Genomic DNA, 26,145 nt, shown 5'->3' with positions numbered 1-26,145 from the left:
TGTGAGATCAGAGCAGCGCTGAGAGCAGAGCTCTGAGCTGCTGGCCCCATCTGTGGAAAGTTTTCTCCTCACATGAGGGGGAAAGGGGGTGTCAACATATTTCAAAACCTTGATGTCCTTTTTGTATAGGAGCTGTTGTAAAAGTTAATGAAGAAAATAGGAAGTTGTGAGTTTGTGACCAAAAAAATATATCAACTTGAAAATCCTTTCCACTACATGAGACTGCCCAGGGCAGGGAGATATGCTCACATTCCAAGCCAAATACATGCTTGGACAGAAGAAATCGGGGAAGGAAGAACAGGGGAGACACAGGGTGAAATCTCAAGTTCAGGAGATCAGGATTTGCTGATATAGGGACACAAGTTGGGAACTAACTTCTGTATCTTTTCTGAAAACCAAAATATTTCACATCAAATATTGCCACTGACAGTTCAGGGTTCAAATTAGAAAGGACTATGATTTTCTTGGCTATGGTCCCACTGAAACCGGCAGCAAAGCTGTCTTGGGTCTGATATTGGAGATGAAGAGTTTTGGAGAGGCTAACTCCAAGGCAAGAATAATAAGGCAAGAATATTGAACAGATCAATTACATTGCTCCACTGAGAAGCCTCACATTCTGTCCTCAGGACTTGATGTATGAACAGGAACATTAGCCAAGAAGCAAGAGAAGGCCCCCTCACAGCTCAGTGGTCTAGCTGAACCATAAAATGAGTCATTCTGATCAGGTGGTTCATGATGGCTGACATGAGCCACTGGTTCCCTAAGCATGAATTTAGGCATAATCTGGTAAGGGCAGGCTTTGCAGCAGAGCCACCTTTTTGTCCATGGGTTTTAACAGTCCTTCTTTCATATGTGTGATCCAGGTAGAGAGCTTTCTTGAGAGTCAGATGGATACTGATTATGTAACATGTAGAAAATAGGGACAATAACCTGCTGAAACTAGATTGATGAGCCAGGTGTATTTGACAGCTGTACTGGATACTCTGCTTGTCCTAATACAAGCTAGAGACACCTAGAGAACCTCGAGTAACTGCCTACACAATTGTTTGTGGGTATGTATTGGTAGCATTTAGTTGTTATTGATTAATGTGCCCAGTCCACTAAGGTGGTGTCAATCCGAAGCAAGTGGTCCTAAGCCATACAAGGAAAAGGTAATGGCAAACGATGGAGAGTATGCCAGGAAACATCATTCCTTTATAGTCTCTACTTCAGTTCCCATGGATTAAAATAGGGATAAATATAAATAATAATAGTTTAAAAACTTCAATGGACCAAAAGTTGGTTCTTCAAATGATCAACAATATTGGCAAACTTCAGTTAAATTAACTTTTTTAATGCATTAATATTATTAATTCTAGAAGTGAAATTTGAGACTTTACTGTCCGTCCTTCAGAATTCCAAAAGTTCCATGAGGACGCAATAGTTATGCACTAACTGTTGAGTAACCTAGATGAAACAGGCACATTCCTAGAAGCCCAGAATCTTCAGAGATGGAAGCATGAGGAGACACAAAACTTATGCCAGGTGTAACCAATAAAACAAAATCGATGAAGACATTTAACAAAAGTGAAATGAATTTTGTTTTGTTTTGTTTTGTTTTGTTTTGTTTTGTTTTTCAAGACAAGGTTTCTCTGTGTAGCTCTAGCTGTCCTGGAACTTAGAACAGGAACTGTAGACCAGGCTAGCCTTGAACTCACCAAAATCTGCCTGCCTCTGTCTCCTGAGTGCTGGGATTAAAGGACCACCAGGTAGGTAAAGTGAACAGTTTTTAGTGATGAAAGTAGGCAATTATAGACGGAAGTCTGGACCAGTTAAGTAAGGACGCATGTGGAGACCGACACACAGCCAACCCAGTATTCAGTGCAGACACTGACAGCTTTCCCTCTAAAACAAAAATCAAGGATGCTGCTGTGACATCTGCTCAGTAATCCCTTAGGAGCCATAGACAGAACAATTAGGCAACACAAAGAGACAAATGGTGGCCAATCAATTGACTGTAAGATATGTCTACAGATGCAACAAATTTATTAATTTGGAGAAAACCCTAAAGATTCTACAGAAGTCTCTGAAACTGGTGAGCAAATACATCCAACTGAGCTGTACTTCTGAAAACTAATATTGACACACACAAAAATTAGATACCCTGTTTTGTCACATGCATAGAGACACCAGTAGATGGGGTTACACAGGGCTAGGGGGAATGGAATGAGTTTAAAAACACTTTGAGAGTAGACAATGTTTACAATCACATGACAGTATGAATGTGCTTCAGGTTGATTTTGTGCTTCAAAATTCCCAAAGTGGGAAATCCTATATATGCCCCACCAAAAAAAAAAAAAAAAAAAAAAAAGAAAGGAAGGGAGGGAGGAAGGGAGGGAGGGAGGGAGGGAAGAAGGGAGGGGGAGGAGAGAGAGAGAGAGAGAGAGAGAGAGAGAGAGAGAGAGAGAAACAGGAAAAAGAATCTTATGAACACTACTGTCAGGATACAGAGTCCAATTGGGTCTCTGCTATGGATGCTACATCTGTGCATCAAACTGTGGGTAAAAACTATTTAGACACAAGTTATGTCCACCGGGAAAGGTCAGTCCCTTCTCCTGTTATTTGTCCTCCCTTCACATGAATGACCGGTGTCCAGGCAGCATTGGTGCTATGTGAATCAGTTATACACAAAATATATTTAAGCATATGAAAGACACATTTATCTCTATGAATATACTGCATCGTGTTAACAGGAGACTTGGAGCATCTAGAACATTAGTGGCTGCTGAAATTAGTTTCCATGGATTCTGAGGATTGGCTCTGTATTTGATCCACAACCTAATGCTTAACACCACTGCAATACTGTTTACTATATTGATGCTTTCTCTTTTTGGAAACCAAGTCTCTATGATCTGGCCTGCCCTTGCACATGTTTATCCCAGGAATACAGATGTGACTCACCATGCTGGCTGTACCTGAGTAGTAACTGACAATTTTCACCACATAACTCTGCTCCATTTTGTACCCATTGATAAATCAATGCCCCCACTCTGCTAGAGGACAGGAGGAGAGGTCACTCAATCACCACAGTCAGGCTGACTGGGAGACTGGTCTTTGAACTGACTGGGTTTGAGACTTCACACCGATACTCTCCAGCATCTTCCCTCCTGACAGGATCTATTCTGAGTTGGCACTTTGATGGGGACAACATCATCCTCTCTGTGAGCCGCAGATTCTGGTTGTTGAAGAGCCACTGGGTGGAGATTCCAGTGTCAGCTGAGAGGCAGGTGAGGACCACAGAGCTCTGCACTCTGACTGTGGTGTCCGTGACTCTCATGAAGGGCTGCACCACAGGCTCTGTAAAGCAATAGGGGAGGGGACTAAATGACAGTCATCCTTCAGAAAGCCCAGCCAGCACCACTATAGTGAAGAGATGCCTAAAAGAGCCTCCAACGTGAAGACCTTGGAGCTGTGACCACAGACAAATTTCTTCTACTTTGGATCTGCCACCCATGGCCTGTGTGACCCTGATTCAGCCGATGTGTATCCTAGGTCTTTGTTTGCCTACACTGGTACAGAGAGCATGATACTGCTGTGTTTATGAGTTGTGCACAGATATGAGCAGTAGCCTAACCTTGGGATGGGGGAGCTGCTCAAATCAGCAGCATCTCTTACAGTTTACTCTAGGCTGGACCCCTGAGGGCAAGGAGCTTCCTGGAGAACTGTCACCTCTGTCCCTCCCCTAGGGGACCTGACTAACCATGAGTCTCCTAGCACATCAGAACAGTGGGCTTCTGTCCTGGTTCTGTCCACTGAGACTCAGGAGAAGGAAGTGCACAGGTGACCTACATGACTACAGCTGTCATGGCAGTGCACAGCTGACCCCATGCCCTATGGGACTTGCACAGCCAGTAAAGCCTTGTTCCCTATCAGCTCTGACAGGAAGTTCATTGCTAGCCCTAAGGAGAAGCATTCTAGGGATAACTAGAGTTGAGTCAGGAACTGAGGTCTGAAACCAGGGCTTCCTGATGTTCACTTCACTGTGATGAAACCATTGTTCCCTCAGCTAGGCCCTGCCTTAGCTATTTCTCAGGGCCATGTTTAGGGTGAGAGCCCCAAGAGTCTGATACTATCATCTGTGGGCTGAGTTACCCAGGATACATCCTATCCTTTCAGGTGGAGTCAGGTGAGGGATTCTGATCCATTTCAGTGTGTCTAATTGATATGTACCCTGCACTGAGTTCTCAAACTCCAACATGGAGACACATAGAGAGAGGCGGGCATAGTCCACACCTGACAGTCCTGAGTGTATAACATGGATTCAACCCCACCAGCACCCACACATATCAGAGAATACTTACTGTATATGTGGATGTGCACATGTATTCCTTGAGTTTCAAACCGTCTGTTTAAGGTTAATAAGGTGTATAATCCAGTGTCCTTCTGGGTGGCATTGTGGAGCAGAAGAGATCCATTGGAATACACTGTCTCTCTACCACTGTGTGCAGGCCCCAGCACACTTCTATTACTAGTTATTATATTCCGTGAAATTTCATGTTTGCTGACAATGGCTACGCCTTTGTACCAGGAAAAGGATCGAAGGTTTTCTGGCATATTATGAACAAGTAGGAGAACATCTCTCCCTTCAACAACATTGGGTGGCACTGATTCAATAACGAGCTGGCCAGTGGCAGAAGGGTGAATACAGGCTAAAAGGGCAGATAGAAAAGAAGAGAGACAAACCCATCAATATTGACACCTTTGTCTTGGGTGAAAAGATGGGGTCCTGTGACCAAAGAAGCTTAGATCCATCACTCAGCAGAAGTGGGTGGGCATGTCTGCACAAGTGAGAGGGAGTGAGCAAATGACTTCCATGCCCTCTGTGCACCTGACGTTGTGTCCCTTCCTCTTTGGGGAACTCTGTCCTCATGTGTCTCCACCCTAACTGTCCTCACAAGCCTGCTCTCCATCAGAAGATGTGGGAGATGGGAGTAACTTCCCTGACCTCTTCCTCTACAAAGGAAGTCTTCACCTTCTGACCTCTTTGATCTGATCCTTTTCAGGTTCCGATCAACCTCTGACTTCAAAGTTAGCTTCCTTGTCTGTCTTCCAAGTGCTGGGACTCCACTAGAGCTAGGGTCCTGACAGGAAAGAGTAGTTTGATCTTTTTGGAAGGTTCAGTGCCTGGACAGGCTCAGATACATGTGGGTGGATGATGTCTCAAGGCCTTGCATGTCCAGGTGTTGATGAAATTCTCATATTCAGAGCTACTGACACTGGTTAATACTCCAGGTAGCTTATGCATGTGTGTGCTGTGGGGGTGGGGTGGTATGTAGGTTGGAGAAGGTTGTGCCAGAGGCCTCCAGATCTGAAGGGATAGGAGTGAGGTTGAGGGTAGGGGGGTGGTAATCAGGCTACAGTTAAGCACGTGCACATGGCTCTTGGAAATACTTTTTTTTTTTTTTTTGGTTTTTATGAGACAGGGTTTCTCTGTGTAGCCCTGGCTGTCCTGGAACTCACTCTGTAAACCAGGCTGGCCTTGAACTCAGAGATCTACCTGCCTCTGCCTCCCGAGTGCTGGGATTAAAGGCGTGCGCCACCACTGCCCGGCGGAAATACTTTTCTAAGCAGTGGTTGTGGCCTTCTATAGCCACATAGTGGTCCACAGGGGGGAACTAAAGATCATGTCTGGGTGCTGTCCAGATCAACAACTTTTCCCATATGCCTGCAGAGCAGCATTCACAGGGCTGGACCCCAGAGGACAATCACTTGCAAGGAGGACTTGTGTCCTTTGTCCCTCCCCTTGGGGACACTTATGTACCTGTGAGGTCTCATAATCCATCAGGACAGAGAATTATTGGCCTGGGCACCTATCCAGCTATGCACTCCTTGCTGAGTCTCTGAGGTAGATGTCCAGGGGACTTAGCCTAACCATGACTCTCATGGCAGTGCACGGGTTGGTTCTACAAACCAATAAGACCCTGTCCTATGTCAGCTGTGACAGGAAGTCAAAACCAAATCATGACAAACAGCTCCCTAGTGTTGCCTGGAGTTCAGAACAGAGACAAGTGACAGGTTCTGATCTAATGCTGTTGGCCCACCAGATGTGTACCCTGCAGTAAGTGCCCAAATGCCAATGTGAGGACACAATGCAGTGGGAGAGAGAACAGACCCACCCCAGTCCACATAGTACAGTTATAAAGTAGGGTAAGCCACACCCAGCAGCTGGAAGCCATAGAGAGTCACTTACCATTTATCTGGATTTTCACATGTGCTGTTTCAATTTTGAAATTTCTGTCTACCGTTTGTAGTGTGTACATGCCTGTGTCTTTCTCGGTGGCATCCTGGAGCAGCAGGGATCCATTGGTATACACTATCTCTCTTCTGCTGTGTGCAGGGCCCCTGATGACAGAATTAAAGGCTCTGCTGTACTCTGCTATTTTAAAGATCTGGGTGCTATACATGGATTTGAACCAGGAAAACATTCGCAGATCTTCTGGCAGATTGTGAACTTGGAGGAGAACATTTTCTCCTTTAGCAGCCTGCTGTGGAACTGGATCGATCGTGAGTGGGGCAGAGGCGAGAGGGTCACAGCACGTGGAAAAGGAGGCTGGAAGGGAAAGGAGAAAAGTCACCACATGGGATCATAGGGCTTGATAGAAAGATGGTGACCTCCATCCAGAGCGGGTGAATTTGTCATTCAGCCTAGCAATGCACATGTAGACATTTCTACCCAACCTGGTGGAAGTCAGCAGGATAGACTCTGTTCCCTGCGAGCCCTGGAATATGTCATTTCCTCCGCATGGAGTTTTCTTCTCAGATGTCATTCCCTCACTGCTCTCAGTCAGACCCTGTGCACTCATGCTCACATGAGGCTGAGGTTATGCCTCCTCTGAATGTCTTCTCCGCAGACTCCACGTATACATTCTCTGACCTTTTTTCTCAGTTTCCTTTGTGGCTCCGTTCAACTTCTGACTTTCTCTTCTAAATGTTCTTGCTAATCGGCCCTCCAGCGCACATATCTAGAGATGGGTGAGGGCTAGGAGCAGTCTGATATTCTTGGCAGGCTCAAGTCTTGGAAAAGGATCAGGAACTATGCTAGCTGGCTATCTGCCAACTTCAACAGGCTAGAGTAGATTTGAAAGAGCGAACCTCAGTTGTAAAATCACCACCATATTGGCCTGTGGGCAAGCCCAGAGTACATTTCTTAATCGGTTATTGATGGGAGAGGGTCCAGTCCCCCAGGGGTCCTGGGTGCTATAAGAAAACAGGCTGAGCCAGCAGTGAGGAACAAGCACATAAGCAGCACTTCTCCATGGTCTCTGCAACCATTTCTAGATTTTATATATATAACTCATGTGTGGAGAAAATAACTACCCCAGTTTGACATGGACAGCCAAAAAACATTGTTCTCCATCTTCTCTGAGAGTTATTAATAGTCTAGCCCTGACAAAATGTTCCCTCGGGTCACTAGTAGTTGAGCCTCACATAGATGAATGCAGCCAGGGCTTCCTGGTGCTCACCTCTCTTAGGATACCATCCTTTCCTCAATCAGCCCCTGCCTAATGCCCACAGGGTCTTTCTTAGGGGAACATACATTGGGATCCCCACAAGACTGGACAGTGTCTTACACCTTAGGCTGAGTTGCTTTCCAACCAGGTCTTTCTGGATGCAGAAGGGAATCAGAAAATGGAGTCTGATCTATGGTCATTTGTCTCCACCATGTGTGTCTTGCATGAAGTGCTCAAAACTTAACATGGGAACACTATGCACAGGCCAGAAAGGACAGTTCTGTGTGTTTAAGCCCCACACAGCACTGACTAATCACAGAGAACCACTTACTGTCCACCTGGAGTTGCACATGCGCTACTTCAGCTTTCAGATCTGTACTCAGAGTTCGTAAGGTGTAGAATCCGGCATCATTCCGAGTGACATTCTGAATCAGGAGGGATCCATTGCTGTACACTGTCTCTCTACGGCTGTGGGCAGGGCCCGGAACACTTGAATTCTTGGCTATTACATACCGTGCAACCTCAAGGTCCTTGAACACAATCGCCCCTTTGTACCAGAAAACGGCTCGGAGATTCTCTGGGAGATTGTGAACAAGTAGAAGAACACTTTCCCCTTCAGCAACACTGGTCGGTGCTGATTCAACAGTGAGCTGGGCAGAGGTAGGAGGGTTCTCGTAGATTGAAAGACAGGCTACAAGGGAAGAGAGAGTTCCATTAATATGGGGACGCTTGTATTTGACTAAGATGCTGCCCTGTGTCCTGAGCAGAAGAGAAGAGAGAGATCCATCAATATGGGGATGCTTGTATTTGACTAAGATGGCGCCCTGTGTTGTGAGCAGGTGTCTCCATTGCTCAGCCGAGGTGTGTGGGGTGGGTGTCTCCCTGCCCTACTTTGTGGAGATCAGTGCATTACCTCCACGCATATCGTGACCCTGCAATCACCATATGATCAGTATGATGCTCTCTCATTGGGTGTCAACATGGCCCTGGCTCACTGACCATAGATCATTGCTCACACTAAGTGTAGACTGGTCTTAGGGCGATGCCCCCTGGGTATCTTTCCTCATAGATCTTGCATATTGGCTCTCTGACTTATTGTTGTTCTGTTCTTTGGTGACTACAGTCCATACCTAACTTCACCTTCTGGCTTCCTCTGCTGGTCTGTTTTCCAGTCCACTTGGAATAGGGTTCTGTAAGGAGCAGGATCTGTATTTAAAAAAAAAAATGCTGCCTAGAAAAAACTCAGATACCTGTAAAGGATAAATGAGTGAATGGATGAAAAATTAATGAGCAACCAATGGCCCAAGGTCCAGCATGTCCAGGGTTTTATTTGGAAGACTCTCACCTTTCTAGCTAATGTATACCCTAGATGGAGTTAATTTTTTACATTTGTTCCTGTTCTTTTGTGTGTGGTGCTCTCTGTGTGTGAATACACGCAGGTGTGAACACATGTGCATGGCTGCATGCATATGTATATGGGTGTCTACATGCCACAGTACCTATGTGTGGAGCAGAAAACAACTTAGAGGACTCAGAGACTTCTCCCCTTGTTCTCTCCTTGTTCTCCTTGTAGGAGCTGAGGATTAGACGCAGGTTGTTGAGTCTGGCAGAAATTGCCTTCACTCACTGAAACACCCCAGTCACTTATTTTTTAACTCGCCCTGTCATAGCTGGAAACAGCAGTCTTCAGAATACAGTAGCCAACATGATTGAATATGAGTAGGAAACTCACCCCTCCTTCATCCTCACCCTTCACCACTTCCTGTTCACTGAGAATTTCCTGCTGCTGAACCTCTGACAACCTCTGTGTCATCTCCACTAAGGGGCATGCAGACACCCTCAATCTCATTCAGACCCTTGTCCTCCTTAGAGACTCCAGCCAGGGCCTGAGCTCTGCCCTCCCACACACACTACCAGGGAATTCTCTCTTCAATGAGACCAGCCCTTGCCCACAGAGTTCTTCCTTGCCCAGGGAGGAAGAGTGGGGGCTCCATGGTCTCCGATGCATGCACTGTCTTCCCATAGCAGAGGAGAGCTTCAGCCCCAGCACTGCCACCATGCTTTGCCATCCCAGGGTCAGCTCTGCTGTTCTGCCTCCCTCTGACCTGAGCCTGCACCTAGGTAGAAGCCCCTCCCAGAGCCATATGGACAGAATCCTTACTGCTGTCTCCTCCCCAGGTGTTTCTCTACCCCATTCTCTCATTATGTTTCAGTCTCCAGACCACACAGTGAGCAACAGACTGATAAGCGCACCTGTGCTCCAGAATCCAACAGATCACCCCCGGGCTGATCTCTCCTACTCCTGACCTTGGATCTGTCACCAGCAGAGAAGATGACTCTGTGCTCCCTATGCAACCTCTGTGACACAGAAACTCCACTGGGCCCCAGACATCCCCATGTCCACAACGCTCTGGGAAGGTGGAATTTACCCTCAGCCAGAGGTGTCTGTAAGAGCTAGAAAGGGACCAGCTGAGTGGTGCCAGGGGAATGAAACTCATCACTTATCACTGCTCTCAACATTCAGGACCCGATCCAGGGCAAACCTTCTGGATCAGTTGTGTCAGGAGATCCATGTCCTGTGTGTGCAGCAGAAGGTCACTTGTGCCCTGGATAGGTGTGGGCCCACCCTGCTGTAGAGAGTTTCAGAGGGACACCTGAATTCTAGGCTCCTTTGTTGGTTGAAATGTAGTTCAGGTCAGCCCACATCCACCCTGACATTTTAAGGATGTCCTTTCCTTGGTAATTCTCCATGCTCACCCTCTCTCTCTTTTCCCTTAAGATGCTAGAAAGAAGGTTGAACATGGTCCCCTAGTACAGCACAGTTCTCAGTCACAGGAAGCAGCCAGTAGGTCAGTGTGACCTTCTGGGAGGGACCTTCAGGTCTATTGGGACAGACATGAAAATCATTTCTTTCATCATCTCCAGGAAACCAGCATCTCACTGTTTGACCATGAGGTAATACCTCCCCCTGGTGACCAATGTGATGACTGCAGTTCATTTCTGCGATCTGTCCAGATCAGCAAAGCCTCTTACTGTTTGGCTACAGGAGAGGATGCCCTGAGCTGGAGGACCTATGCCCTTGGTTCTTCCTCGTGGACTTTCTTGTGAAGTCTCCTAAGCCAATGAGGACAGTTGTCTCATGGCCTGATGACCTGTCCAGCTATGCTCTCCATTCTGAGTCTTGGAAGGAGGTGACCTTGCTTACATGTGGCTCTCAAATTAGTGCACTAATTGGTTTCAAATACTATGAAATACGGTCAGCCAAAAAAAAAACATTGTTCCCTGTCAGCTTCAACAGGAAGTAAGGGTCCAAAGCTGGCAAAATACTCTTCAGGGTCACTTGAAGTTCACCCTGTACCAGAGGTCTGGGGCCAGCATTTCCTGGTGCACATCCATGAAGATAGTAAAATCTGCCTGGTGCCAAGAGGGTCTTTCTCAATACCATGTTCATTGTGAGAGCCTCAAGAAACTAGACTGAGTCCCTTTCCTATCACACACACACACACACACACACACACACACACACTACTCTCTGATGGTGGAGTCAGTACAAGAGTCTGATCTATTGCCATTTGTCTCCACTATGTGTGTCTTGCATGAAGTGCTCAAACACCAACATAGGGACAAGGTGCAGAGGGGAGGCAGACACAGGTCAAGCAAAACAGTGCTGTGTCTAAACCTAGACCAGCACTTGACTAATCACAGAGAACCACTTACTGTCCACCTGGAGTTGCACATGCGCTACTTCAGCTTTCAGATCTGTACTCAGAGTTCGTAAGGTGTAGAATCCGGCATCATTCCGAGTGACATTCTGAAGCACGAGGGATCCATTACTATACATTATCTCTCTACCGCTGTGAGCAGGGCCCAACACACTTGAATTCTTGGCTATTACATATCTGGCAACCTCGAGATTCTTGAACACAATCGCCCCTTTGTACCAGAAAATGGCTCGAAGATTCTCTGGAAGATTTCGAGCAAGAAGAAGAACACTTTCTCCTTTAGCAACACTGGGCGGCACTGATTCAATACTGAGCTGAGCAGAGGTGGGAGGGCGTCCACAGGTCAAAATGGAGGCTAGAAGGAAGAGAGAAATCCATCAGTATTAGGACTTCTGTATTTGGCTAAGATGGTGCCCTGTGTCCTGAACAACTGTGTCCATTGCTCAGCCGAGGTGTGTGGGTGTCTCCTTGGTGGAGGTCAGGGCATTACCTCCACGTGCTCCATGTCCCTCACTCGGTATTTCCTCTCTATGGTGCTCTCTCCTTGGAGGTCAGCATGGCCCACCTCACTGTCTTCAGATCCCTGCTCACACTCAGTGTAGATGGGGGTTGGGATGATGCCTCCCTACTCTTCCCCTACACTGATTCGTGACTCTCCAATTCTTTCTGTCGTTAAGTTCCTGTTGCTTTATTGGTTCTAATCCACATGTGACTTCACCTTCTAGCTTTCATTATTGATCTGTTTTTCAAGGCATGAAGACTAGGATTTCATGAGGACCCTGATATGTCTTACATTTAATAGTAGTAGTAGTTGTAGTAGTAGTAGTAGTAGTAGTAGTAATGCTTATAAATCTCCATGGACACTGCCAATACATGAATTTATTTAAGGAACGAATAGGTCTGGAGATACAGTATTGAATCTTCCATTTTTTAATTTTTTTAAATTTATTTATGAATTACATTTATGTGTGAGTTTCAGACATTGGATTTATCTCAGTGTGGGTGGGGGGTGTAGGTGTGGGTGTGGGTGTAGGTGTGTGGGTGTGTGTAGGTGTTTCTGTCAAGGGCATGTCACAGTGGGGGGTGGGGTGCAGGACACGATCCCTAGGTGGAAGTCAAGGAACAACTAGGGCACCCTTTCATTCCCAGAAAAAATACATGTCTAGAATGTGAACATGATCCCCTGGCAGAGTAGCAGATACAGAAAGCAGCTAATAGGTCTGAGAAGACTGTGCCAGTGACCTCCAGGTCTATAGGGACAGAGTTAAAAGCCAGGACACAAGGTGGGTTCCTGGTACAGAACCTCAGTATTGATTGTATTTCCTGATGTTGCCTCCTCCTAGGCCCTTACAGGAACTTCAGCTCATTTCTGAGGAACTGTGGGTTCAAGTTTGCAGCTATGGTGTTGTAAACACAGCTCAGGCAGATAAAATGGAAGACATCAGGCTATGAACATAGTCTAAGACGAGGGCTCCATCCCCATGAGTAACAACACAGGTTGGGGCCAAAGCTGGGGTTCGAAAACTCCTGGTCACCCAAACACCTTTGGGAAACTTCAGGAATCAGGATTGGTCCAAGAGCCTGAGATGAGCCCAGTGCAAGGGGTGAGGGGACTCCAGCTTAGCTCAGGGGTGAGTGTTCATTTCTGGAAGGTAGAGGGGCCTTCTGTGGCTTTCCCCACGGAGGTTCTTGGTGAGACAGTCTGTACTTTCCAAACTATTTATCAGTAGTGGAAAATAGATGCATACAGCTTACTCAGGGCTGACTGTGGGGAGCCGCACTCACATTTGCCATTACAAGATGGCGCTGACAGCTGTGTTCTAAGTAGTGAATAATCTGCACATGTGCAGGGGCAGTTTTCCCGCCATGTGCTCTGCCTTTCTTGTGATGACAACTGGGCCGATGGGCTGCAGCCAATCAGGGAGTGACACATCCTAGGCGGAGGATAATTCTCCTCAAAAGGGACGGGGTTCTGGCACTCCCTCTCGGCCCCTCTCTCTGCCTCTCTCTCTGCGTCTCTCTCTCTCTTCCTCTCTGCCTCTCTCTGCCGCGCTCTTCCTCTCTTGCTCCTGAAGATGTAAGCAATAAAGCTTTTGCCGCAGAAGATTCCGGTTTGTTGCGTCTTTCCTGGCCGGTCGAGTGCGGGTAATAGCTGACCTTTTGCAGGAAGGAATGTCTAGAAAGAAGAGCTTATTGGCTAAGCCCTTGAGGCTAGCCCATCTACATACCTCATTAGCATGGAGAACTCTGCTCCGCGATACATGACAAAATGTCACGATCCTCATGTGGAGTGTCATGGTCATGTGCTCCAGGACAGAAAACACGCCTGGATTAAATCAAACACCTACCATTCTCAGATATGATCATTTACCAGGGTTTCTGAATCCACTCAACCTACCCAGTTTTTGTATGGTAGCATGGATCCACTTGCCCCACAAGGAACTGTCCACATCAGCAGAGCCTGTCACCAATTGCATGCAGAAGAGAAATCCCTAAACAGTACCCAGAAGACAAGAACTTTTCAGGAGGTCCTGTGTCCTCTGTCCCTATCCTTAGGGATCCTGACCTTCCTGGAAGTCTCATAAGCCTGTTAGGAGAGTTCGATGGTGGCCTGGGCACCTGCTCTGCTGTACTCTCCCTGCTGAGTCACTAGGGATGGTCAGGAGACCTAGCCTAACCATGGCTCTCACTGCAGTGCACTGTCTGGCTACACACAGCAAGACTTTCACTACAAAAGCACTGGTCTCTGCTGACAGAAAGTCAAAACGCAACCCTAGTAAAATTATTCTCAGAGCCATCAGGAGATGAGTCTGGAACAGAGGTCTGGAATTGGGGATTCCTAATATTCACTTCCATAAGGAGCACATGGCTTCCTCAACCAGGTATAACCACTCTCCCTCCAGGACTTTTCAAGGACAGATTCCTGCTAAGATCCTCAATAGTCTAGACAGAGGCTGATGTCCTTGCTGATTTGCCCACCATGCATCCAGGTTCCTCCAAGGTGAAGTCAAATGAAAGATTCTGTGCAATTGACATTGTTCTCCACCATTTGAGTCCTACACTGAATGTTCAAGCCCCAACATGGAGACACAATGCAGTGGGAAGGGAGACACAGGCCAGGCCTGACACTTCTGTGTGCCTAGTGGAAGGACCCCACCCAGAACCCAGAGTTCACAAAGAATTACTTACAGTACACATGAAGGTGCATGGATGTATTTGATATAATTTCTCCACGTTTACTTATGGTTCGTAGGGTGTAGAATCCTGTGTCCTCCTGGGTGACATTTTGAATCCACAGGGACCCATTTCGGTACAATGTCTCTCTACCACTGTGCACAGGTCCCGTCACACCTCTGCTATAGGTCAGTGAATACAGTGCAATTCCGAGGCTCATGTCTGTCACCCCTTTGTACCAGATAAAGCCTAGAAGATTCTCTGGCAGATTGTCAACCCGTAGAAGAACATTTTCTCCTTCAACCACTTGGGGTGGTAAGGATTCGATGTCGACTTGGGTAGTGGTGGGCAGGAGCCAGCAGGTTAAGAGGGAGGCTAGAAGGGAAGAGAGAGAAGCCACCAATCCTGAGCAGCTGTGAGCATCCCTCAGCTTAGGCCTCTGGGTAGGGGTGTGCCCTTAATGGAGGTGAGCAACATGACCTCCATGCCCTCAGAGCCTCAGAGGGTGTCATTTCCTCTCAGGAATCCTCTACTCAGGTGCCCCCATATCACTCTTCATATAAAGATTGTCTGGTGTGAGGAGAAACGGCTCTCTGACCCCCTCTTACTCTTACTCTTCCTCCTCCTCCTCTTCCTCCTCCTCCTCCTCCTCCTCCTCCTCCTTCTCTTCCACACAGTCCTCACTTTCTGAATTGTTTTCTGTTCTATGTAAGGTTCCATTAAACCATTGGCTTTCTCCTCTGGATACTCCGACTTCCAGTCCACTAGGAAAAAAAAAAAAAGGCTTTTTTTGAGGGAAGAGATTAGTATGGTCTTTTTAAATGGTTCAGTTCCTGAAAAAAAAATCTCAGAAACCAGTTGGGAAAAAAAAAGAAGGGAGGGAGGGAGGGAGGAGAGATATCACCATGGATTTATCTACATAGTTTCCAGGCTAGTAGCAAAAGACAATCATTACATTTAAGTGTAACTTATATTTCTGTATTGTATGTGTGAGTTTGGGAAGGCACATGTTTCAGTGTGCACATTATGGGTGCATGACACACACCTGTGTAGGGGGCAGAGCAGACCTTGCAGGAACCTGTATCTCCATCTACCCTGTGAGAGCTGAGGAATGAATTCAGACTGGCATGTCTCCACACACTGAGCCATCTTGCTGGCCCTCCCCGGTTTGACTTCTATTTGGAGGTTCACCCTGTCAAGGTGGGGACCATTGGGATTCCAATGCTAGCCAATGTGACTGATATTGAAAAGGGGCACCTGAGGATTTTCTCTCCCCTCCTCAGCTCCTGTCTGCTCAGACCTTCCTGTTAAAGAGCCTCTGTCCCTCACTGCACCTTCTGCACCATGAAAGTAAGCAAAAACCACACATCTTCCCTAAGGATCCTGTCCATTTCAGAAGACTCTGGGCCTCCCCCACCCCACACACAGTCTTGGAGTAGGCACCCTTACCTGTGAGCAGGATACACCCCTTGCAGGGAAGCACAGAGGACACATCCATATCTCTTCTAGCTGTGATGACCTCACTCTGAGGAGACCTTCAGCTCCAGCAAAGCACCTGGACTCTGCTGTCTTTCCTCCTCTTGAGCTAGGTGGCCTCTCATGCAGGAGCACTTCCCAGAATCCAAGGGGCTGTGGGTGGTGGGCTCTGTGTCCAAGGCACTGCTCTGCCCTTTCCATTCTCTGTGCTGCCCTGCATCCCTCTCTTTATCTTTCTCCTCCAAGCAGCACCTTGAGGAGCTGAGCTGATAAGCATCTCCATGCCCTCAGAGAACAACGGCTCGTCCCAAGGCTGACATCTGCTGAGTCCTGGCCTTGAGTCTGTCATCACCAAAGAGGGAGCCTCCATGCTGCCTATGTGTCCCTGTGACACAGAGACTCAGCTGAGCACCCAGTCTGCCATGTGTCCTCAGTGCTCTGGGAAGGTGGGATTTCCCATCAAGAAGGTGACAGAGATGTCTGAGGGCAGTTTAAAGGGACCAACTGTGTGATTACTGGAGATGAAGATAAACCCTTTATCACTAATGTCACCAGTCAAGTTCCTGACCCAGGAGAGAGGTCCAGGACTCATTTTGTGAGGAGATTCATGTCCTCATTGTTGGAGAGCAACCTATGTGTCCTAGAAAGGACTATGGGCTCCTCTTCCTGTGGAGGGTTTCAAGGGACCCTTCCAGCATTGTGTGTTGGATGATCTGTCATTGGGTGAGCCCAGGTTCTCTCTGGTCTTCTTGGGTCACCTATACCCTTTGTCTGGGTGATTCCCCTGCAAATATACATGCTTCCCCTATAAGAGATGCCAGGAGGGAGGAGACTTTCAGGTTCCCCAATCAAAGGGGTATCCTTATATACCCCTAGCAAGGTCTAGGGAGGGAGATCTACATTAGTAGGTACAGGGATGGAAACCAATATCCTAGGCTCAGGGAAACAGTTGTCTGAGTGTTGAATGTGTGTCCTGATATCAACCTCTGGAGGTCACCAGGAAAACTGTGATTTAATGTCTACATGACAGCAGGCATGGTTAACAGGTCAAATGTGACCTTCCCTGATCTCTTTAGCACAGTGTGGATTCAGGACCTGTCATCCTGCCCACTCTGCAGATCAAATTCCATCTAGTGTAGGGTGGGTCTTGACAGGATTCCAGATGTTATATGGGAAGTCCTGGACTAAAGTTGGAAGAAGTATGCATTCAGAAGATGGGCAGCCTCAGAAGAATCCTTGTGCTCACAAATTTCAAAGGAAAGTCCTGGTACATTTTTCTTCAGATTTAAAGGAAATGGCAGTAATGAATGGGGGTGCACCTGTACTCACTGGCTCATGTCTGGGGGCTCATCCCTTCCTTCTCTTAGCCCACTGGGTACTGAGGGTCTGCTATTGAGGACAGGGAACAAAATAGTGATTCAAATGGAAGTGCCAACTGCTCTTCCCTGTACACTACTCTAGGTCTCTTTCTCCTACTATGATAAAAACACTGTGAACAGAAGCAGTTCAGGAGAGCAGAGCATGCATTTCCTGTCCAGGTCTGGGTCATAGTGTAGCTCTGAAGGAAGTCAAGGCAGAAAACATGCTGTTTTCTGGCTCATTTGCTGGCTCATTCTCTGGCTTATGCTTAGCTAGCTCTCTTATTCAACCAAGGACCATCTGCCTAGGGATAGTGCTGCCCACAATGGCCTGGGCCTCTTGCATCAGTTAAGACAATTGCTCTCAGACATGTCCACAGCCAGACCTGATAAGTAATTCAGTGTAGGCCTTTCCCCCAGGTAACTCTGGGTTGTGTCAAGGTGACAGTTAATGATAACTAAGACACTGTACCAAACTGTAAAGTCTTCCTCCTCCAAACTTCGCAGAAAGTTCCCTGTTCTCCAAGTGAGTGTCCCTCTCTCTTCCCTGCAAATACCACATGTGCTGGTGTCCACAGCCCTGCACAGCTAGACCCTTAGAGCCAGGACATGGCTCAGGGGCATCTACCCTGGGTTTCACTTTTCCAACTTAGCAGATACTGATCCCAGCAACAATCTGATGTCTGATGTGAAGAGTTAGTGAAATAGCGAATTCAAAACATGAGTTCCGTCCTGACATGGGACAGGCCTCCCAGGCACCTTCACCCCCAGCCTCTTCTGGATCCACTGGAATCAGAGCAGAAGCCAGTGACCAGCTGAGACAAGATAGGAGCTGGGAGCATTTGGGGGAAAGGAACACGGGCATGGTTCCAAATTCTGAGTGATCCTTCTGGGTCATGGAGAATATGTCAGCAAAAGGGGGGGACAAGAAGGCATGAGTGGGTGACAGAAAGAAAAATCCACTTGACCTTAAGTATACCCCTCCCCCTGGGAAGTTCCTCCCACGTGAGAGATGAGAGAAAGACTCACTTCATATCTCTCTCTCTCTCTCTCTCTCTCTCTCTCTCTCTCCAACACCAATTCAGAGTCATCCTGGAGAAATCAGAGATGCAAATAGAAATGAAAGAGACAGAGATGGATCTCATGAAAGGACTAGGAATTGTTTATGCCCATGGACTTGGGCTGGGAATTACTTTCTGTATCCATCCATAAAGCCAAGGCCTCATACCAAAGCTCAGTGCTGACATTTCAATAATCCACTTAATAAGACCTGTAAGTTTCTTTCACTGTGGTCCTATTGAGGCCAATGGTCCAGTTCCAAACAAGAGAAATATAGGATCCATTAGCAATAGTAGTGATGTTGGAATAAACAGCTTGGGAGGATGACTAGGGCTTCTCATTGATAATCCAAGAGGGTGGTAGGCTGCATGGCAGGAGAGGTTGAGGTTTGCCCTTGTATGCAAATGAATTTCTGAGAAGGAATATCAGCAGGACATCTGAGCCATTGGAGCAAACATAATAAAGCCACATGTGACCTCAGCAGAGGGAAGGGGAAAACATGGTCTGTACAAGGTTATGGTATCTGTGCTATAACCTAAGTTAAGCAGGTCCTGATCCCAGCAACAATCTGATTCTGATGTGAAGAAGCCAGAGATGGGGTGCAGGTTAGTACAAGAGTATTCATGTAGCATGCACGATCCCTGATCCATCATCAGCACACACAGAGAACAATCCCACTGGACATTCAAGTGTTCACTGAGGCTTAGAATATCTAAGATACAAGTTGCAAAATGCATGAAACTCAAGAAGAAGGAAGACCAAAGTGTGGATACTTCACTCCTTCTTAGAATGGGGAACAAAATACCCATGGAAGGAGTTACAGAGACAAAGGAGCTGAGACAAAAGGATTGACCATACAGAAACTAGCCCATCTGGGGATCCATCCTATATACAACCACCAAACCCAGACACTAATGCATATGCCAGAAAGCTTTTACTGACAGGACCCCGATATAGCTCTCTCTTGTGAGGCTATGCCAGTGCCTGGCAAATACAGAAGTAGATGCATACAGTCATCTATTGGTTGGAGCACAGGGCCCCTAATAAAGGAGGTGAAGAAAGTACTCAAGGAGCTAAAGGGGTCTGCAATCCTATAGGAGAAACAATATGAACTACCCACTACTCCCCCAGAGCTGTATCTCTAGTTGCATATGTAGCAGAGGATGGCCTAGTTGGCCATGAATGGGAGGAGAGGGCCTTGGTATTGCAAAGATCATATGCCCCAGGACAGGGGAATGCCAGGGCCAGGAAGCAGGAGTGGGTGGGTTGGGGAGCAGGGCAGAAGGAGAGTATAGGGGGCTTTGGGGTTAGAATTTGAAATGTAAATGAAGAAAATATCTAATAAAAAAAGAACTCAGGCTAGAACTACAGGTGTGTTTGTCAGATCTGGGATAGGGATTTGGGATGCTAAATTTCACCATATGAGACCACTGTTACTAATATGCAGATTCTTAGGCCAATCCCTACAAGGATTATTTCTCTAAAGAGCAAAATGAGATGAGATGAGAGACAGATGCAAAGATTGTTAGAAGTCAGTGACTAGGCTGCCTGAGCAGGCGAGGGAGCGCTCTTTTGTCCCGGGTCCCTCAGAGATTGGGATCCAGACATCCGGGCACCTTCCCTGCCAAAGGAGAGGTGTCTGCCCGGAAGGGCTCTGACTGCCTGAGCAGGTGAGGGAGCCTCTTGCGTCCCAGGTCCCTCAGAGCCAAATCTGCGCAGGTAAGAGTGTTGACTACAGAAGCTACACAGGTTCTGGGACAGGCAGAAGCGACACAGCTTCTGGGACAAACCCAATTTCAGGCTCCAGACATCCAGGCACCTTCCCCGCCAGAGGAGAGGTGTCCTCCTGGATGGGCTCTGACTGCCTGAGCAGGTAAGGGAGCCATTTTGTGTCCCAAATCCCTCAGAGGCGAATCTGCACAGGTGAGAGTGAGAACTACAGAATCGACACAGCTTCTGGGACAGGCCATTTCGGGGCCTCATCTTCAGCCAGGAGGCAGGTCTGCAGGCCAAACCTCTGTGCACCATCCCTGCAAGAGGAGAGGTTACCTGCAGAAAGTACTCTGACCACCAAGACTCAGAAGAGATCTGGAATCCCAGGACTGCTGACAGAGGCTAACAGAATCACAGGAGGAACAAACTCCAACCAGAGACAACTATAACAACTAACTCCAGAGATTACCAGATGGCAAAAGGCAAACATAAGAATCTTACTAACAGAAACCAAGACCACTCACCATCATCAGCACTCCCACCTCAGCCAGTCCTGATACCCCAACACACCTGAAAAGCAAAACTCAGATTTAAAATCATATCTCATGATACTGGTAGAGGACATCAAGAAGTACGTTAATACCTCACTTAAAGAAATACCGAGAACACTGCTAAAGAGGTAGAAGTCCTTAAAGAAATACAGGAAAACACAATCAAACAGGTGATGGAATTGAACAAAACCATCCAAGAATTAAAAAGGGAAGTAGAAACAATAAAGAAAACTCAAAGTAAGAAAACTCTGGAGATAGAATTCCTAGGAAAGAAATCTGGAACCATAGATGCAAGCATCAGCAACAGAATACAAGAGATGGAAGAGAGAATCTCAAGTGCAGAAGATTCCATAGAGAACATGGGCACAACAATCAAAGAAAATGCAAAATGCAAAAGGATCCTAACTCAAACATCCAGGAAATCCAGGACACAATGAGAAGACCAAACCTACGGATAATAGAAGTAGATGAGAATGAAGATTTTCAACTTAAAGGGCCAGCAAATACCGTCAACAAAATTATGGAAGAAAACTTCCCAAACCTAAAGAAAGAGATGCCCATGAACATACAAGAAGCCTACAGAAATCCAAATAGACTGGACCAGAAAAGAAATTCCTCCTGACACATAAAAATCAGAACAACAAATGCACTAAATAAAGATAGAACATTAAAAGCAGTAAGGAAAAAGGTGAAGTAACATATAAAGGCAGACCTATGCGAATTACACCAGACTTCTCACCAGAGACTATGAAAGTCAGAAGATCCTGGACAGATGTTATGCAGACCCTAAGAGAACACAAATACCAGCCCAGGCTACTATACCCAGTGTTGAAGACCATACGGTGAGAAAGTAGGCCTTTCACAGCTTCCCACCCTAACAAGCTAAATGGCCTTGTGCTAAGGAGCAAGTCATCACCCCCTCCTCCCTGTTCCCTTCCTGGCACCTAAGGCTGTAAAAGCTGAATTATAGTCCCCTCTTCCTTATCTCTTCCTGACTCCCAAGACTTCTAAGGACATGAGTTACATCCTGAGCCCAGCCTGACTCCCAAGGCTGTTAAGGAGGATTCTACATTCCGGAGATAAGACACAGAGTGCCCGCCGCCTGCAGCCTGAATTCGGCCTTCATATCCCCAGATGCCCACTTCTTTGTTCTCTGTTAATTCCCCCTCAACCCCTCCCTATTACCCTTGCTGTATGCTTAAAACCCAGCCTTTGAGAATAATAAACTGAGACCTTGATAGGAACCTCTTTTGGTCTCCACTTCTCCTTTCCCTCCCTCCTATTTTCTCTCAGGTTTGCGGTCCCCCTCGTACCCACGAATAACTAGGTCCTGCTGGACAGGACAACAAAGCAAAGCTCAAAATTATCATAGATGGAGAAACCAAACTATTCCATGACAAAACCAAATCCACACAATATTTTTCCAGGAATCCAACCCTTCAAAGGATAATAAAGGGAAAACAACAACACAAGGACAGAAACTACACCCTACAAAAACCAGGAAAGTAATCCTTCAACAAACCTAAAAGAAGACAGCCACAAGAAGAGAATCCCAACTTTAAAAACAAAAATAACAAGAAGCACCAATTACTTTTCTTTAATTTCTCTTAATATCAATGGACTCAATTCCCCCAATAAAAAGACAGAGGCTAATAGACTGGCTACACAAACAGGACCCAACATTTTGCTGCTTACAGGAAACCCACTACAGGGGAAAGGACAGACACTACCTCAGAGTAAAGGTGTGGAAAACAATTTTCCAAGCAAATGGTCCAAAGAAACAAGCTAGAGTAGCCATTCTAATATCGAATAAAATTGCCTTCAACCCAAAGTTTTCAGATAAGACAAGGAGGGGCACTTCATACTCATCAAAGGTAAAAATCTTCCAAGATGAACTCTCAATTCTGAATATCTATGCTCCAAATACAAGGGCAGCCACATTCATTAGAGAAACATTAGTAAAGCTCAAAGCACACATTGCACCTCACACAATAATAGTGGGAGACTTCAACACCCCACTCTCACCAATGGACAGATCCTGAAAACAGAAACTGAACAGAGACATGTGGACACTAACAAAAGTTATGAAACAAATGGATTTAGTGGATATCTACAGAGCATTTTATCCTAAAACAAAAGGATATACCTTCTTCTCAGCACCACATGATACCTTCTCCAAAATTGACCATATAATTGGTCACAAAACAGGCCTCAAAAGATACAAAAATATTGAAATTATCCCATGCATTCTATCTAATCACCATGGACTAAGGCTGATCTTCAATAACAACATAAATAATAGAAAGCCGATATTCACATGGAAACTGAACAACACTCTACTCAATGATTCCTTGGTCAAGGATGAAATAAAGAAAGAAATTACTTTTTAGAGTGTAATAAAAATGAAGCCACATATCCAAACTTATGGGACACAATGAAGGCAGACCTCAGAAGAAAACCCATAACCCTGAGTGCCTCCAAAAAGAAACTAGAGACAGCGTACACTAGCAGCCTGAGAGCACACCTAGAAGCTCTAGAACTAAAGGAAGCAAACTCACCCAAGAGGAGTAGACAGCAGGAAATAATCAAACTCAGGGCTGAAATCAACCAAGTGGAAACAAAAAGAACTATTCAAAGAATCAACCAAACCAGGAACTAGTTCTTTGAGAAAATCAACATGATAGATAAACCCTTAGCCAGACTAACTAGAGGGCACAGGGACACTATCCTAATTAACAAAATCAAAAATGAAAAAAGGAGACATAACAACAGAACCTGAGGAAATAAAAAACATCATCGGATCCTACTACAAAAGGCTATACTCAACAAAACTTGAAAACTTAGATGAAATGGATAACTTCCTAGACAGATACCAGGTACCAAAGTTAAATCAGGATCAGATTAATGGCCTAAACAGTCCCAATTCCCCTAAAGAAATAGAAGGATTCATCAATAGTCTCCCAAACAAAAAGAGCCCAGGACCAGATGGGTTTAGTGCAGAGTTCTATCAGACCTTCAAAGAAGACCTAATTCCAGTTCTTCTCAAACTATTCCACAAAATAGAAACAGAAGGTACTCTACCCAATTCATTCTATGAACCCAGAATTACTCTAATACCTACACCACACAAAGATCCAACAAAGAAAGAGAACGTCAGACCAATTTCCCTTATGAATATCAATGCAAAAATACTCAATAAAATCCTCACAAACCGAATCCAAAAATACATCAGAACGATCATCCATCATGACCAAGTAGGCTTCATACCAGAGATGCAGGGATGGTTTAATATATGGAAATACATCAACATAATACACTATATAAACAAACTCAAAGACAAAAACCACATGATCATCTCCTTAGATGCAGAGAAAGCATTTGACAAAATCCAACACCCATTCATGATAAAAGTCTTGGAAAGATCAGGAATTCAAGGCTCATACCTAAACATAATAAAAACAATATACAGCAAACCAGTAGCCAACATCAAACTAAATGGAGAGAAACTTGAAGCAATGCCACTAAAATCAGGGACTAGACAAGGCTGCCCACTTTCACCCTACCTATTCAATACAGTACTTGAAGTTCTAGTCAGAGCAATTAGACAACAAAAGGAGATAAAGGGGATACAAATTGGAAAGTAAGAAGTCAATATATCACTATTTGCAGATGATACGATAGTATATATAAGTGACCCCACAAATTCCACCAGAGAACTCCTAAACCTGATAAACAGCTTCAGTGCAGTAGCTGAATATAAAATTAACTCAAATAAATCAATGGCTTTTCTCTACACAAAGGATAAATGGACTGAGAAAGAAATTAGGGAAATAACACCCTTCACAATAATCACAAATAATATAAAATACCTTGGTGGGACTCTAACTAAAGAAGTAAAAGATCTGTATGATAAGAACTTCAAGTCTCTGAAGAAAGAAATTGAAGAAGATCTCAGAAAATGGAAAGATTTCCCATGCTCATGGATTGGCAAGATTAATATAGTCAAAATGGCTATCCTGAGAAAACAATCTACAGATTCAATGCAATCCCCATCAATATTCCAACTCAATTCTTCACGGAGATAGAAAGGGCAATTTGCAAATTCATTGGGGATAATAAAAAACCTAGGATAGCAAAAACAATTCTAAACAATAAAAGAACCTCTCTCTGGTGGAATCACTATGCCAGACATTAAGCTGTAATACAGAGCAATTGTGATAAAAACTGCATGGTACTGTTACAGCAACAGACAGGTAGATCAAAGGAATAGAATTGAAGACCCAGAAATGAATCCACACACCTATAGTCATTTGATCTTTGACAGGGGAGCTAAAACCATCCAGTGAAATAAAGACAGCATTTTCAACAAATGGTACTGGCTCAACTGGCGGTTATCATGTAGAAGAATGCAACTTGATCCATTCTTATCTCCTTGTACAAAGCTCAAATCTAAGTGGATCAAAGACCTCCACATAAACCCAGAGACACTGAAATTAATAGAGGAGAAATTGGGAAAAAACCTCGAACATATGGGCACAGGGGAAAAATTCTTAAACAGAACAGCAATGGCTTGTGCTGTAAGATCAAGAATTGACAAATAGGATCTCATAAAATTGCAAGATTAAAAAAAGGCAAAAGACACTGTCAATAAGACAAAAAGGCCACCAACAGGTTGGGAAAGAATTTTTACCAATCCTAAATCTGATAGGGGACTAATATCCCATATAAACAAAGAGCTCAAGAAGCTGGACTCCAGAAATTCAAATAACACCATTAAAAAATGAGGTACAGAGCTAAACAAAGAATTCTCAACTGAGGAATACCAAATGGAGTTACAGAGACAAAGTTTGGAGCTGAGACGAAAGGATGGACCATCCAGAGACTGCCCCACCCGGGGGTCCATCCCATAATCAGCCACCAAATGCTGACACTATTGCATACGCCAGCAAGGTTTTGCTGAAAGGACCCTGATAGAGCGGCCTCTTGTGAGGCTATGCCAGTGCCTGGCAAACACAGAAGTGGATTCTCACAGTCAGCTATTGGATGGAACACAAGACTCCCAATGGACGAGCTAGAGAAAGTACCCAAGGAGCTGAAGGGGTCTGCAACCCCATATGTGGAACAACAATATGAACTAACCAGTACCACCTGAGCTCATGTCTCTCACTGCATATGTAACAGAAGATGGCCTAGTGGTCGATCATTGGGAAGAGAGGCCCCTTGGTCTTGCAAACTTTATATACCCAGTACAGGGAAAACACCAGGGCCAAGAAGTGGGAGTGGGTGGGTAAGGAGAGTGGGTGGGGGGAGGGTATAAAGACTTTTGGGATAGCACTTGAAATGTAAATGAAGTAAATACCTAATAAAAATTGGAGAAATGGGATACAGAGCTAAACAAAGAATTCTCAACTGAGGAATACTGAATGGCTGAGAAGCACCTGAACAAATGTTCAACATCCTTAATCATCAGGGAAATGCAAATCAAAACAACCTTGAGATTCCACCTCACACCAGTCAGAATGGCTAAGATCAAACATTCAGGTGACTGCAGATACTGGCAAGGATGTGGAGAAAGAGGAACACTCCTCCATTGCTGGTGGGA

General features: G+C 45.6%; 1 protein-coding gene across 4 annotated transcripts; it reads right to left on the bottom strand.

Annotated features, from left to right (window-relative positions):
• Positions 1-1,317: 1,317 nt before the first annotated feature.
• Ceacam3 (carcinoembryonic antigen-related cell adhesion molecule 3) lies at positions 1,318-16,087 on the bottom strand. Of its 4 annotated transcripts, NM_054059.2 has the most exons (7): positions 15,836-16,065; positions 14,402-14,761; positions 11,208-11,567; positions 7,822-8,181; positions 6,230-6,589; positions 4,341-4,688; positions 1,318-3,336 (listed from the first exon to the last, which is right to left on the bottom strand). In NM_054059.2, the coding sequence occupies exons 1-7, from the start codon at positions 15,882-15,884 to the stop codon at positions 3,053-3,055; spliced, it is 2,121 nt and encodes a 706-aa protein (NP_473400.1). In that variant the 5' UTR covers positions 15,885-16,065; the 3' UTR covers positions 1,318-3,052. The 4 variants fall into 4 exon arrangements, with proteins under 4 accessions (NP_473400.1, XP_006540212.1, XP_006540213.1 ...); XM_006540149.4 differs by lacking the exon at positions 7,822-8,181 and having other exon boundaries at positions 2,530-3,336; positions 15,836-16,087; XM_006540150.4 differs by lacking the exons at positions 14,402-14,761; positions 15,836-16,065 and having other exon boundaries at positions 2,530-3,336; positions 8,004-8,181; positions 11,208-11,316.
• Between the last annotated feature and the right edge of the window lie 10,058 nt (positions 16,088-26,145).

Source organism: Mus musculus, chromosome 7 (assembly GCF_000001635.26).
Source record: "Mus musculus strain C57BL/6J chromosome 7, GRCm38.p6 C57BL/6J".
NCBI classification, from domain to species: domain Eukaryota; kingdom Metazoa; phylum Chordata; class Mammalia; order Rodentia; family Muridae; genus Mus; species Mus musculus.
Note: the sequence above shows the minus strand (reverse complement) of the source record. Positions and strands in the feature narration are given on the sequence as shown.

What these genes read in the sequence shown, in the direction of transcription:
- Ceacam3 (NM_054059.2), bottom strand. Translation starts at nt 15,884, where the DNA reads ATGGATGTGTCCTCTGTGCTTCCCTGCAAGGGGTGTATCCTGCTCACA. An exon ending in GGGGTGTATCCTGCTCACAG is followed by an intron (nt 14,762 to 15,835) that starts GTAAGGGTGCCT and finishes CTTCCCTTCTAG; the next exon opens with CCTCCCTCTTAACCTGCTGG. An exon ending in TGTGCACATCCACATATACA is followed by an intron (nt 3,337 to 4,340) that starts GTAAGTATTCTC and finishes ATTGCTTTACAG; the next exon opens with AGCCTGTGGTGCAGCCCTTC.